This window comes from Aegilops tauschii, chromosome 4 (assembly GCF_002575655.3).
Source record: "Aegilops tauschii subsp. strangulata cultivar AL8/78 chromosome 4, Aet v6.0, whole genome shotgun sequence".
NCBI classification, from domain to species: Eukaryota; Viridiplantae; Streptophyta; class Magnoliopsida; order Poales; family Poaceae; genus Aegilops; species Aegilops tauschii.
This window is the reverse complement of record NC_053038.3, coordinates 322,494-335,199: the sequence shown is the minus strand read 5'-3', so window position 1 is coordinate 335,199 and position 12,706 is coordinate 322,494. Positions and strand designations below refer to the sequence as shown.

Sequence of the window (12,706 nt, the reverse complement as noted above, 5' to 3'; positions counted from 1 at the left end):
TCAGCCCGCTACGCCGGCCTCGCCTGCAGCTCGGCCCACTACGCCGGCATCGCCTGAGGCTCGGCCCGCTATGCCGGCATCGCCCTTGGCTCGGTCCGCTCCACCGGCCTCGCCCGCGGCTCTGTTGGATAGCCCGCTGGCGGGCTCTGGATCCACCGAGCCGTCTGCCATGATGGAGGACCTGGTTCCATCGCTTGGCTCCTCGTCGCCGGTTGATTCCTCCTCATCATCGTCGCCCAGCCCCTCGCCGGCTGCTTCCTCGACCTCGACGGCTCCTGTGTTACGTCCACATACACGCAGTCGTAGTGGTATTTTTCGACCAAAGGAACGTACGGATGGTACTGTTGCTTGGTTGGCAGCATGTCTGGTTGCTGCTGTTGCGGATCCGTCTTCCGAGCCCCGCTCGTATCAGGCTGCCATGCGTGTTCCTCATTAGCGAGAGGCTATGGAGAAGGAGTATCATGCTCTTCTTCGTAACGAGACATGGACTCTTGTTCCTCCCCCACCACGGGTTAATGTTATTGACTGCAAGTGGGTGTTCAAAGTGAAGAAGCACTCGGATGGATCTATTGAGCGTTATAAAGCGCGCCTTGTTGCCAGAGGATTTCGGCAGCGCTATGGTCTTGATTACGAGGACACCTTCAGTCCCGTTGTCAAGCCTACCACCATTCGGCTTCTTCTTTCTCTTGCTGTCACTCGCGGTTGGTCTCTTCGTCAACTTGATGTGCAGAATGCCTTTCTTCATGGTTTCTTGGAGGAAGAGGTTTATATGCGACAACCGCCTGGTTTCTCTGATCCTGATCGTCCTGATCACATCTGCCGTCTCACCAAAGCGCTCTATGGTCTGAAGCAAGCTCCTCGTGCCTGGCATGCTCGTCTTGCCTCAGCTCTTCGTGCTCATGGGTTTGTGTCGTCCACTGCTGACTCCTCATTATTTCTTCTACAGAAGCCAGAAGTCACTATGTATCTTTTGGTCTATGTGGATGATATTATTCTTGTCAGTTCCTCTCGGTATGCTGCTGATGCTCTTGTTCGCTCTCTTGGTGCTACTTTTGCTGTCAAAGATCTTGGGAAGCTTCACTACTTTCTTGGGGTTGAGGTTACCTCTTGTGCTGATGGTCTTGTTATGACACAAAAGAAGTACTCCTTGAATTTATTGCAGCGAGCTGGGATGCTTAAGTGCAAACCGACTACCACACCCATGTCATCTACCGAAAAGCTCACTGCCGTTGATGGTGCGCTTCTGTCTTCCGCTGATGCCATAGAGTACAGGAGTATTGTTGGTGGGCTTCAGTACTTGACGATCACGAGGCCAGATATTTCTTATGTTGTCAACAGGGTTTGTCAGTATCTTCAGGCTCCCCGCAACACCCATTGGGCTGCTGTTAAGCGCATCCTGCGTTATGTCCAATTCACAGTGTCTTTTGGGATGCATATTCGGCCGACTCCCTCTCGGGTTCTTTCGGCCTACTCTGATGCGGACTGGGCTGGCAGCCCGGATGACAGGCGATCCACGGGGGGCTATGCTGTGTTCTTTGGCTCTAACTTGATCGCCTGGAGTGCTCGGAAACAGGCTACTGTATCACGTAGTAGTACTGAAGCTGAGTATAAGGCTGTGGCTAATGCTACTGCAGAGATTATTTGGGTGCAACCTTTGCTTCAGGAGTTGGGTATGTCTCAACCGCAGCCTCCTATCCTTTGGTGTGATAACATCGGTGCTACATACCTTTCTGCAAATCCGGTATTTCATGCCCGAACGAAACACATTGAAGTGGACTATCACTTTGTACGAGAACGTGTGTCACAGAAGCAACTTCAGATCAAGTTCATCTCTTCCAAAGATCAACTTGCTGACATCTTCACTAAGCCTTTGCCTTTACCACAGTTCGAGGCTTGTAGGCGCAATCTTACCCTTCTCAGTTCTTTAGAAAGTGGCTAAGATTGAGGGAGGGTGTTAAACTATGTATAGCTTATGTATTTGTGTACATATATTGTACCTATTGTAACACACCCATTATATATATGAGATAAGCCACCCCTAGAGGGTTGGGCTGGTTCCCCCAAATCATTGTCTTACATAGAACAATAATATATACATGTGCCAACGGCTTTCCATACAATTATTATCATCGTGCAGGGTATATTATGGATGGATGGCATGCACTTCCTAATCTTCTCAACATGCATGTTAGTAGCAATCTAGGGTGCAGGTGCACGTACCTGTGGCTTGCATGTGGCCACCACCACGCAATTATCACTAGTAGGAGTATCCTTGCTATTTTCTCGCTAACCACCCACAAGGGTTGTACTTGTCTGAATGTGGACTGTTCTTCATGTTGAGTAGCCATCCATCTCCATCTATCTATTCACTCCTTTTCCATCACTACTAATAATAGCTAAAAAGGAAACAGAAAATGGCTCCACATCCATCCACAAAGAAGATTCTCTTGTCGGAGTCTTTCTTCCACCGCCGGCGCAACCTCCTTGTTGTGTTCTCATGCCCGGTCACTTCGCCTTGTTGACAATGGCCGAGAGCTTTGCTGCACCTACGGATTAAATCTATAGAATTCAAGTTACGAATGTTTGAAGCTTCCCTAAACAACCTCTTTGTTGTGTTTTAACTAGGATTCCATGGCCCGGTCACTTGGCATTGCTGACCGAGGCATGAAAACACAACATCAAGGTTGTAAAACTCTTTCCACTTTGTGGTTTAGTAAAAAAAAAATGTTCACATGGGGCTTTTGCTCCCTGCTCTGTTCTCCACCCTAGCCTTCTGAAAATGGCATTAATATGTTGAAGTAGTAGTAATTTGGTTTTTGAGAGAGAAAAAAACCTGCTTTGGTCATCCTTTTGGAAGCTTCTTACGGCACTTCCTCCATCAATTAAAAAGTTACTCCCTCCGTCCGAAAATAGTTGTCATCAAAATGGACAAACAGGAATGTATCTAGAACTAAAATACATCTAGATACATCCTCTTTTATTCATTTTGATGACAAGTATTTCCGGACGGAGGGAGTATTTGGTTGGCCCTTCGCTTCGCGTAGACTTTTTTCTTAAATAAAACAAATAAGAAAGTGAAAGATGGCATTATATATGATGATGTGGGAGCAAAAACAGTTTTGCTTTTGATTTGATCAATATCGAGGTCGGTCCCCTCCCATGAATAAAGAAGATATACTACTACTATAGTACAATATATGTAGTAGGCCTGCCCCAGAAGGACCCATCGATCTCTCCCTGTCTCTCTGTTATTTGTAACCTGGAAGCTGGAGTTGTTTAGTGATTTGTGGCATCACTCGATCGTAATGATGATATTGAGCAATAATCCACATTTGTTGTTGACATGCATATGCTCCTATCTATACTAGTAGAATATAATATTGGCGCGCGCGGGGCATGCACGATGCACGCAAATAGTAATACAGTAGCTGGAAGTTTGATTTTGACGGAGTCGCGTCAGCGCTTAACCCACGCTATCTATATCTATATATACAAGGAGTATACAACCACATAGTAAGAGTAAAATACACGAGTACCCCGGAACAGTTTACGAATTCCGATGCACCACCGACCGAAGGTCCATACATCTCTGAGTCTGAGTTGACCCGCCCGTTTGGTCTACAGAGTATTTTCCTTTTTCTTTCCTGAGTTGCTATACCGTATTCTCCCTCTCTCTCTCCCCCCGCGCGCGCGTGTGTGTGATGGTCTACTGACGTAATTTACTGGTGAGGGGAGGTCAAGGGAAGGGCGGGGCGGCAGGATGCACACAACCAATTAAAATTTGACAGAGTTTCATTTCTCCCGACCTCTGCACCAATTAAAGATGCACCGCCATGGAATAAGTCCTCCCTACCTCGTTCTCATTTTGATGGTGTTTTTTTTGGCATCATGAGGCATGCAGAGGGTGGTGTGTCTCCAAATCACGGTCCCTGAGTTTAAGGTTTTCCTTCTGTAGTTTTCCCTCGATAACGTGTTTAAATCAATTGATGCATTCCACGCCCACACCCACGCAAAGCCGAGATGTCCCGCAACACCAACCAACCCCACAAAAGGGGCAAGCAGCCTTGTCCCGCTGGACAACAGCGAGGGGGGGGGGAGTGGATGGGAGACGACCTAGTTTTGGCGGCACGGGGACGATCCATTTTTCACACAATGTAAAATTCTTAGATAGATACACTACTTGATCGCTTTGTTAAATTTATATTACTCTACCTGCTAATTTACAACCGAAACCCTAAAAACCCTAAACTCAATAAACCATAAACCGGAACCCTACTCCGAATCCGCCTCTCCGCGGACGTGCCGCCGCCTGCATACCAACCTTGGGGTGCGGGAGGTCGGCCGCCGTTTGCCGTGTCGCCTCTAGGGCACGCCTCAGGGACATCTCTTTCGCGCGATGTTGCGCGGGTCGTCGTCACGGTTGGACAAGGTGCCCCTCCACCACCGCCTCCCCTGTCATGTGCGTTGGGCAGGACAGTGTTGCCTCGTGCATGCCTCACCCCTCCTAGGGATCCGGCTTGCCTGCTCCCTCCCCATGCTCCCATCCGTGCTCCCACCTCATCCTACGGCTGTCTTTTATCTTTTTCCCTTTCTAATCTAATCATCTCCCCCCTTATTTTGTTGCAATCAAATCAAGCCACGTATGCGGGAGCACGGATGGGCGCACGCGCGAGGAGCAGGCAAGTCTCGTCCCCCCTCCTGGACTCATTGGCTGCATGGGCCCACAAGGGCTTGTGTGGTGGACCTACCCATTTTGGCTTGGTGGAGCCTGGATGGCCGCTGCAGATCGCCTCCCATTTTGGGTCGAAGGTGATCAAGCAACACGACTTTGAGGAAGGTTTGTGCCTCCTTTGTTTTGTTCCGGAGTTGGGGACACACATCTTCTTCTCGTGCCTGGCAGAGAGATTAATTTGGTGCTTTATCCGTGAGGCTCTGGGGCTCGACTGGGGGGCCCCAGACCTGGTTGGGGTCCTTGAAACCTGGGCCAACCAGACCTGGCTGGAGAGATTTTGATGGAGGCAGGAGGAGGGGGGCAGGCAGTAGTTACTGTTGGTTGATGGATGGATGCTGCGCAGCGCAAGTAGTCGCTGATGCATCTCCATCAGTCGCCGGTCGAGTCGGCCGTCGGCCAATTCCATTCGTGTGTACTATCTCGATCGACCGTAGCATATATAGCGGATGGAATGGAATCAATCCAGTTCAATCCAAATCGGAACATGCCTTATTTATATATGCCTTGGATCACTTAATTTCCTTGACTATCTTTAGCTTGACAGGCCGGCCCCTTGAGAAACATCACGTTTCGATGCATATATGTGTGGTAGCAGCAAGTAGTTTACAGTAATCTCGTGGCTGGCTGAGACTCCACAACTTCAGTAATTGGCGGTTAATCCATCTGCTATATATAGCAGTGGAAGTGGAAGCACTGCATCTGCAATTCTGCAAGCATGCATTCAGCCTACCCCCCTCTCTCTCATTGTCGCTTTCAATCGGCCATCTAATTAAGTTGAGCACAGGCCCCCGCGTCGCTCCCGCAAGGGCGACTCGGGCGGCGTAACCCTAGCCCGCCGCCGGTCCTCTCCCCCACCTCTCCTCTCCCTCGTCGCCACCAGAGGTGGCCGTCGGCTCGCCGCTCGGCTGCCGGTGAAGGTGGCGGCGAGGATCTGGCCGCCCCGTTCTTCCTCGGGGGGCTTTGGATCCGTGGCGGTGGCCTCGGCTGGGGGATCGACGCCGGGTCTGCGGTGACCGGTGCTCGTTGGTGCTGGCCGTTCTTCCTCGGCCGCGGGGGCGGCGAGGCGTCGGCAGGTGGCGGCTATGGTGCGGGCGTCTCGGCGGCGCCCGATCCAGATCTGAAGGCCTTCATCTACTTCAACCAGGGCTGCCTCCGATGGTCCTGCTTTGGGCGGCCTTTGTCGCCGGAGTTGTACCTGTTTGGCGGCTGGAGGTGGGAGGTGGCTCCGGAGAAATCCGAGGCCAGCAGTGCTGGCCACGACGGGGGCGACGCCCGAGGGCGCCGTACCCTTCTTGTAGGCGCCGTCCAGGTTGCCTCCTTCCCCTCTTCCTTCCACCCAGCTCGTATGCCGGGCGAAAGCCCAAATCCTTGCCGGATCGAGCGACAGCGGCGCTCCGGGCGTCGTCACCCTCTTGGGGGTGTCGTTCGTGGTGAGCTTAGGGTGGATGTGATGCTTTGGTTGCTTGGCGGCGGTTGGTGGCGTGGTCGGAGTTCGTCTGGTGCCGGTGCGTTGGCGCTCTGCCGCCTATGTGCTCAGCCTCGGAGTCCTTCCACGATGCTTGGTCTTCAGCAGCCCTGCCGGACTCGGCGGAGCGGTGCTTCATCCTGCTCATTGATGGCGGCGTATCTCGGCGGCGTGGCGCAGTGGAGATTCGGCGTCCGATGTGTGGCGATGGACTCGCGCAGGAGGACGAAGTTGTCTGGTGTCGTGGTGACGTCGATGGCTGAGTGGCCAGACAAGGTAGAAGCCTCAATATTTGCTCTGAAGACGGACCTGTGGAAGATGGCGGCGACGACACACGAATGCGTCGGACCGGTTTGTACCCCAGACCCGGTATGTGGCTCGGCTGGGGCTTCCAGCTTTTGATGTTAGGCTTAGGTGAGTGGTCTGGATAGTGGCCCAGCTAGCACTCCTTCATCATTTTGATGTTAGGCTTAGATGAGTGGTCTGGGTAGTGGCCGAGCTAGCGGCAAATGTTGCCAAGATGGCAGATTCAGACATATTGTTGTGATACTTTGTAAGGTCCTCGAGAATAATCAATAAAGTGGCCGCATGCATCTCCCAGATGCAGAGGCCGGGGGTCATCCTCCTTTTTCTAAAAAAAAATCTAATTAAGTACTCTCTCAGATTCAGACTTACTTTCAAAGTCCACATTATTTAGCTAACTGCATGCTACGTATGGTTCCTGATCGCTCGCTTGCTCCCAAAGTCCACCACCGCCACTGCATGGACACAGAGTTCAGTCTACATACTACCTATGTTTCTTCGGTCCATGGGAGGGACTTTTCCCCTCTAAATTTGGAATTGGACAGCTCTGCTCTGCTCTGCACCCACTTGAATGGTGGCTTTGTCTGAAGACGGTGATATCCGGTCATGACTATCACTATAACCAACTAGTTAAACACCCGTGAGTTGATACGGAATGAAACAATATCGTCTCAAGAAGGCCCTTGGTATCGAACCCACAGGAATGACAAAGGTAGGGTTATATATACGCACAAGAAAACAAGGATAACAGGTGCAGAAGTATATATGGCGTGCTTTTCTTGCTCATCTTTGAACAATTTTCTCGCTTCACAACTCGCTGTCAAAAAACCCGTTTTACATTTTGGAAAAGAGAGAGTACATACTCTAGTATACATGACTGTGCATCGTGTCAGATTTTTCCAACTCGCAGCAGTGAAAGGAAAGCACTGGGTCGCTCTCAATCTTTTGAATTCTGACGTGCAAAGTCCGAATTACTACTCTACTACTACATATGTCATAAAAAAACTACATCTTAAGACAGACGGTTACTGTCAAAAAATGTTTTGCATTTTGTGACAGAGGAAGTATTTATTTAGCCAACCAGAGGAAGTACATATTATTTGTGCAAATTTCGGCTAGCAAGCTAGCAATGCTCTATTTCTTAGGTTCATCAGAGATGTACTGCTACGTTTACTTGACTTTCCCCCTCTAAGTTTTGGATTGGGCTAATAGTATAGCTCTGCTCTCAAGGCCAATTGCTGTAAAAATTGTAGGATTCTAAATATTTCTATTGTTTTATTGTTGTATTATAATCTGCTCATCGTACGAGTATACAATATGAAGGAGAGAGAGGGGTGAAGTAGAGGGCAAGTCGTAAACCTACCCTATTTCTAACTCCCAATCTCAAACAAAAATGAAAGCAAAGGATAAAGGTGCGCGCCGTAGTGGGAAAATGCATGGCAGGTCTCTCTCGCAAAAATAAAATTGTTTTCTTTGATTTGATCGTCCATTTTCCCGCTTGACCAACCTCTCTCTGTCACTCACTCTAGTTAACCAACCTTTCCCGATTGACCAATCCATACTTGTTGACACGCCTATCGCTTTCAGGACTATACATACATAAAATAAAATAATGGCGCGCACGAGCCTGGTGGCATCAAGTCGCAGAACTTGGGTGCCATGATGGAGTAAAAGAAAACTTCAAAACAATGATCAACAAGGTACCCCACCGAACATATATATCGGCATCAACCATCTCTTTTTTTTTGCGACTAACCTATTTCTAACTCCCAATATATTTGAGATTGGAAGAAGCGATACTACTACTTACAGTACTACTATGTCTATATATCTCTCCCTGTGTGTTTGTATTGACCTAGATTTGTTTTGTTTCATGTTTGTTCACATAATATTAGTTTTGTAATAAATCAGGACAATTAATATGGATATGAGTGAGTAACTAATTTTGGGACATGAACCATGCAATCATGATGAATTGAGACTGACTATTCCTTCCACATATTTTTGTTGGCATAGATGCACATATAATATTTTAGTGTAGTGTTGATGGATGCAGTGCGAGTTGAAGTTGAAGTTGAAGTTGGACGGGGTATATGAAGCTCCCCCACTTGCACGAATGCAGTATGGCTTTGCACACCGATTGAGAATCTTTCTATTACCAGTCCAAGTCGTACATCTGCTGTGGTCAAACCGAGTAACTACATAGTCAAGGGAGGTCTTATTCCATCTATCCATTTTTCTCTCTTTCTAATAGTAGGATAGGAGGAGTTGCACACTCCAACTCCAACGGCGGCAGCTCAGGCAACGGGGTCATGTGTCAATCCTACGTACGTCAAATGAATCATTACACCGACGGACGGACGGACGGATTCAAAATCCAAAACAGAACTGCCAGGTCAAATCCACACACACATATATATAAAGTCAACAATCTAGCTAGCTAGCTAGGTGTCTGTTTTGCGTTCTTGGTCAAATTAATACTACTACACAACTACAAGGAAGAGAAGCAAGTTAATTTGTCTCTCACTTAGTACTCCCTCCGTAAAGAAATATAAGAGCGTTTAGAACACTAGAGTAGTGATCTAAACGCTCTTATATTTATTTACAGAGGAAATAGAAAACATTATTAGTTACTTAATTAATTAACGCAGCACGCGCTGACATTTTTTTAGCAATAAGACACATTGATTTTACCATTGATTCTGGAACCCCACATAGGGGGCACAACCCATTACCTGGGCCATGCCTCTTGAACTCCTCCGTCTCTGGTGGGAGGTGATTCCTTAGCAATTGCTTGACCATGTGTGTGTGATCTCAACTAGAAGGTGTATGGCGAGAAAGGGTCCACACCCCCCCCCCCCCCCCACCCCCTTTAGAGTAGAAAGCAACAGCCGAGCCATACTACCACCGATACAACAAAAAACAAGAAGAAGAGATAGGCAACAAAAGGATACAAGCTACCGAACAATTAATAGGCCCGGACTACACCTAGAACATGCTAGGACATCGAGGACCTTGGCAGCTCCAGGTCGCCATCGATGCGACCACGATAATGGAGCAGCCTACCACCGAAAGAAGACCACGCGCCGTCAACTTCCAATAGGTTAACACCCTTGTCCGGACATCCGTCTCCGCCTAGATTGTAGGACACCCCGCCCGTCGATAAGCAAAAGAACGCCCCCCCCCCCCCCCCCCCTCGCCGGTATGAGCTAGAACAATATGTTGCGGGGAGAGGACGGCCAGATGACGACCTCGCCTGGCAAAGCAACTCGTATCATCACCACCGCCACCGGGCACAGCTACGAAGACCACTGTAAGATAATGTGTTGGCTCAGTATCTTGAAGGTGCTCATTATTGAATTCATGCTCTAGACAACTCATTCAAAAGTTCGAACCGAAGTCCTTAGGCATGGGATTTATACAGGCCGCGGAATCTTATTTTTATACCGCGTTGGGGCAGAATCTTGAACTCAAGACCTCCTGACTCGGATACAATATTGAATTCATGGTTCAGTCAACTCATCCAAAAGTCTGACTGATGGAGAGCGGCGGGCAATATATTCCAACACTCATAATGAAAGAGTGTGTGTTTGTGCGTTCATAGGGTTGAATGTATGTGCCTGTATGTGAGCGTCTGCGTTAGTACTGTGTTAAGAAAAAGAACATTGAGGTATATATTACTACAAGTTTTTCTTTCTTTACACTAACTGAAAAAACGGTATGCTGTTACACGTAATAACGAACTTTCTAATCCTTGCTGCTTCTAGATATGATCATCTCCTCTCCTGTTTCATGCATGCATGCCTAACGTACGTACGCCTCTCGCGCGCGTGCCATGCATCTATCTGTCTGTCCGTCCGTTTGATTCTTCTTTCTACCTATGCGTCGCTCTGTCTGCTGTCGCCGTCGCCGTCGCCGGTGGTGTTGCCGTTGAGGATGCAGAGGAGCTCGGTGAATGCGCCGAGTATGTCCCTGAGCGTCTCGCTGTCGTTGATGGCGATGTACCACAGGAGGAGGTCGTGCATGCGCGCGCGGTCGGCGCCGCGGCGCGGGTCCAGCCCCAGCGCCTCCGCCATCTCCAGCATGGACTTGAGGAACTCGGCGCGGGGAGCGTCCGTGGACAGCGTCACGCTCCGCACCGCCTCCTGCGACGGGATCTCGCTGCACGTGGTGCCGCCGTGGCAGCTGGGAGCGGCGGCGTGCTCGGGGGAGGAGGAGTCGACGATGGAGTTGGAGCGGCCGGGGGGCGCGAGGGAGAGGCGGCGGGACGCGATGGCGGAGGAGAGGTCGGCCTGCGCGTCGGCGTCGTCGGGGTCGACCTCGTCGAGGAAGGCCGGGGAGGAGGTGGAGGCGGAGGAGGGCGGCGAGACGGAGACGGAGGTGGAGGTGGAGCCGTCGTCGTAGGTAAGGTTAAGGAGGCCCGACGGCGGTGACCTGGGGGGCCTCCGGCCGCTGACGACGGCGGGGAAGCAGCCGGGCATTGCGCGGCGGTCCGTGCTTCTTGGCATTATTTCTTGGTGTTTCTGAAATTAGATTAGAATTAGAGGAGAGAATGGAATGAGGCGCGCGTACGTCGTGGCCGGGTGTGAAGAAGAAGGAAGGAAGGAAGGAAGGAAGGCGTCCCTCCCTATAATTAGGCCGTCACTTTATCTATCTCTAATCTCATCTAAATCTCCGCTCCGGCTAAGGCAATGCAATCAATATACGTACCCATCCCCGGCTAATTAGCAGCTATTTTTACGCCGAGTTTGTGCCGTTGGGATCGATGTGCGCACGTATTATTGCTCACATGAGTATTCTTTCAGGTTTCAGAATTGATGGAATGAGATGGATATGGCGATATCTTGGTCATGCACCCATGCATCAACGCATGGATGCATCAGTCAACTCCACTCCCTCTCAAACTTGGAGACAGAGGGTGTGTGTTTTCCATACACTCTGCCCTCGCGATTCCACAGGTGACTAGAAGGGGACCCTCTCGACCAAGGCAGCGGCCCCCTCTTCCCTCGTCGGAGGCTGGCTGGGGACGCTGGTTTTGGGCGTCGGTAGGCTCCGACATTGCCTTTGCTTTCGGAGGGCAGGGCTCGCGCTTCTCGCCACCAGCGGCCTTGGGAGGGGGCTATCGGCCCGGATTTGGGATAGATGGACCAAGCCCGTGTTTCCCTCTTTCGGCAGCGCTGATGGGAGGCAACCAAATGGATTCTTCGACGGCGGTGGGGCTCAGGGTTGGAGGCAACTGCTTGGGAACTACGGTTTCCATTGCTTCCGTGTCGTGCGGTGCTAGAGGGATCATCCTCTCATGTTGTGACATATGGGTTGAAAATGATTGGGATTAATGGACTCGGCCCAGCTCAACCAGTGTGGGGATATCTAGGTTGGATCCTCTCCAAACCACATATATTTGGCACTCGGTACGAACGAGTAAGTTTGCAAATCTAGCAAGGATCCGGCGGATGGATTTAGCTCAAGTGATCTAGCTAGTTTAGGGTTACGTCGGACGAGGCCTCAAGTGGGCCAAGCCTTTTCACATGGGTGTAAATAAGGTATCCGGTCCAGCCGAACACATGGAAACAGGGTCCTAGATTCCCAAGGGAACCCTAGCGCCTCATTTAGGGTTTCTCGCATCTAGATATGAGGTGAGGCGACTAAGGTTTTCTGCTTGATCTCTCCACCATATTCTAGAGGCACCATCGCTCTCCCCCTTCTTCAACCAAGGTACAACCATGGGAGGGCGCAGGGACTAGATATTCGGGAAGCGCCGATATGAGGAGATCAACTTGGTGGAAGAGCGCCATCGTGAAGTAAATTGGAAGGGGAACTTCACACACACACACACACACACACACACACACACACACACACACACACACACACACAGAGAGAGAGAGAGAGAGAGAGAGATAGAGAGAGAGATGCACAATTGTACCGGTGGTGAGAGGCGTCGCCATCGTCTGAGGGGGATAGGTGGGCCCTCGTGTGATCAAGGCAACTCTAGGTCTTCCCCCCACCAACAAAGTAGAAGTCACGTAGGTGATCATTGCCATCAAGGGAGCTCTGGTGATGAGGATGGAGGTAGCAAGGGCTACAAAATGCAAACCATGGGAACGTTAAGGACTATGTTGGATCCAAGAAACAGTTCAAGCTGATGCACAAAGGGGCTAGGAATGCCTCGGGGAAAGCGAAAACATACATTGGAGCGATCCCAA

General features: G+C 50.1%; 1 protein-coding gene across 1 annotated transcript; it reads right to left on the bottom strand.

The window, feature by feature from the left end:
- LOC141021434 (uncharacterized) lies at positions 1-10,981 on the bottom strand. The gene is made up of 3 exons (XM_073497292.1): positions 10,396-10,981; positions 5,588-5,734; positions 1-275 (listed from the first exon to the last, which is right to left on the bottom strand). The coding sequence occupies exons 1-3, from the start codon at positions 10,979-10,981 to the stop codon at positions 1-3; spliced, it is 1,008 nt and encodes a 335-aa protein (XP_073353393.1).
- Between the last annotated feature and the right edge of the window lie 1,725 nt (positions 10,982-12,706).

Coding starts and splice junctions, on each gene's coding strand:
- LOC141021434 (XM_073497292.1), bottom strand. CDS start 10,981: ATGCCCGGCTGCTTCCCCGCCGTCGTCAGCGGCCGGAGGCCCCCCAGG. Junction 5,735..10,395: donor CGACGGCGACGGCGACAGCA/GACAGAGCGACG, acceptor GTCACCGCAGAC/CCGGCGTCGATCCCCCAGCC. Junction 276..5,587: donor GGCGACGAGGGAGAGGAGAG/GTGGGGGAGAGG, acceptor GACGTAACACAG/GAGCCGTCGAGGTCGAGGAA.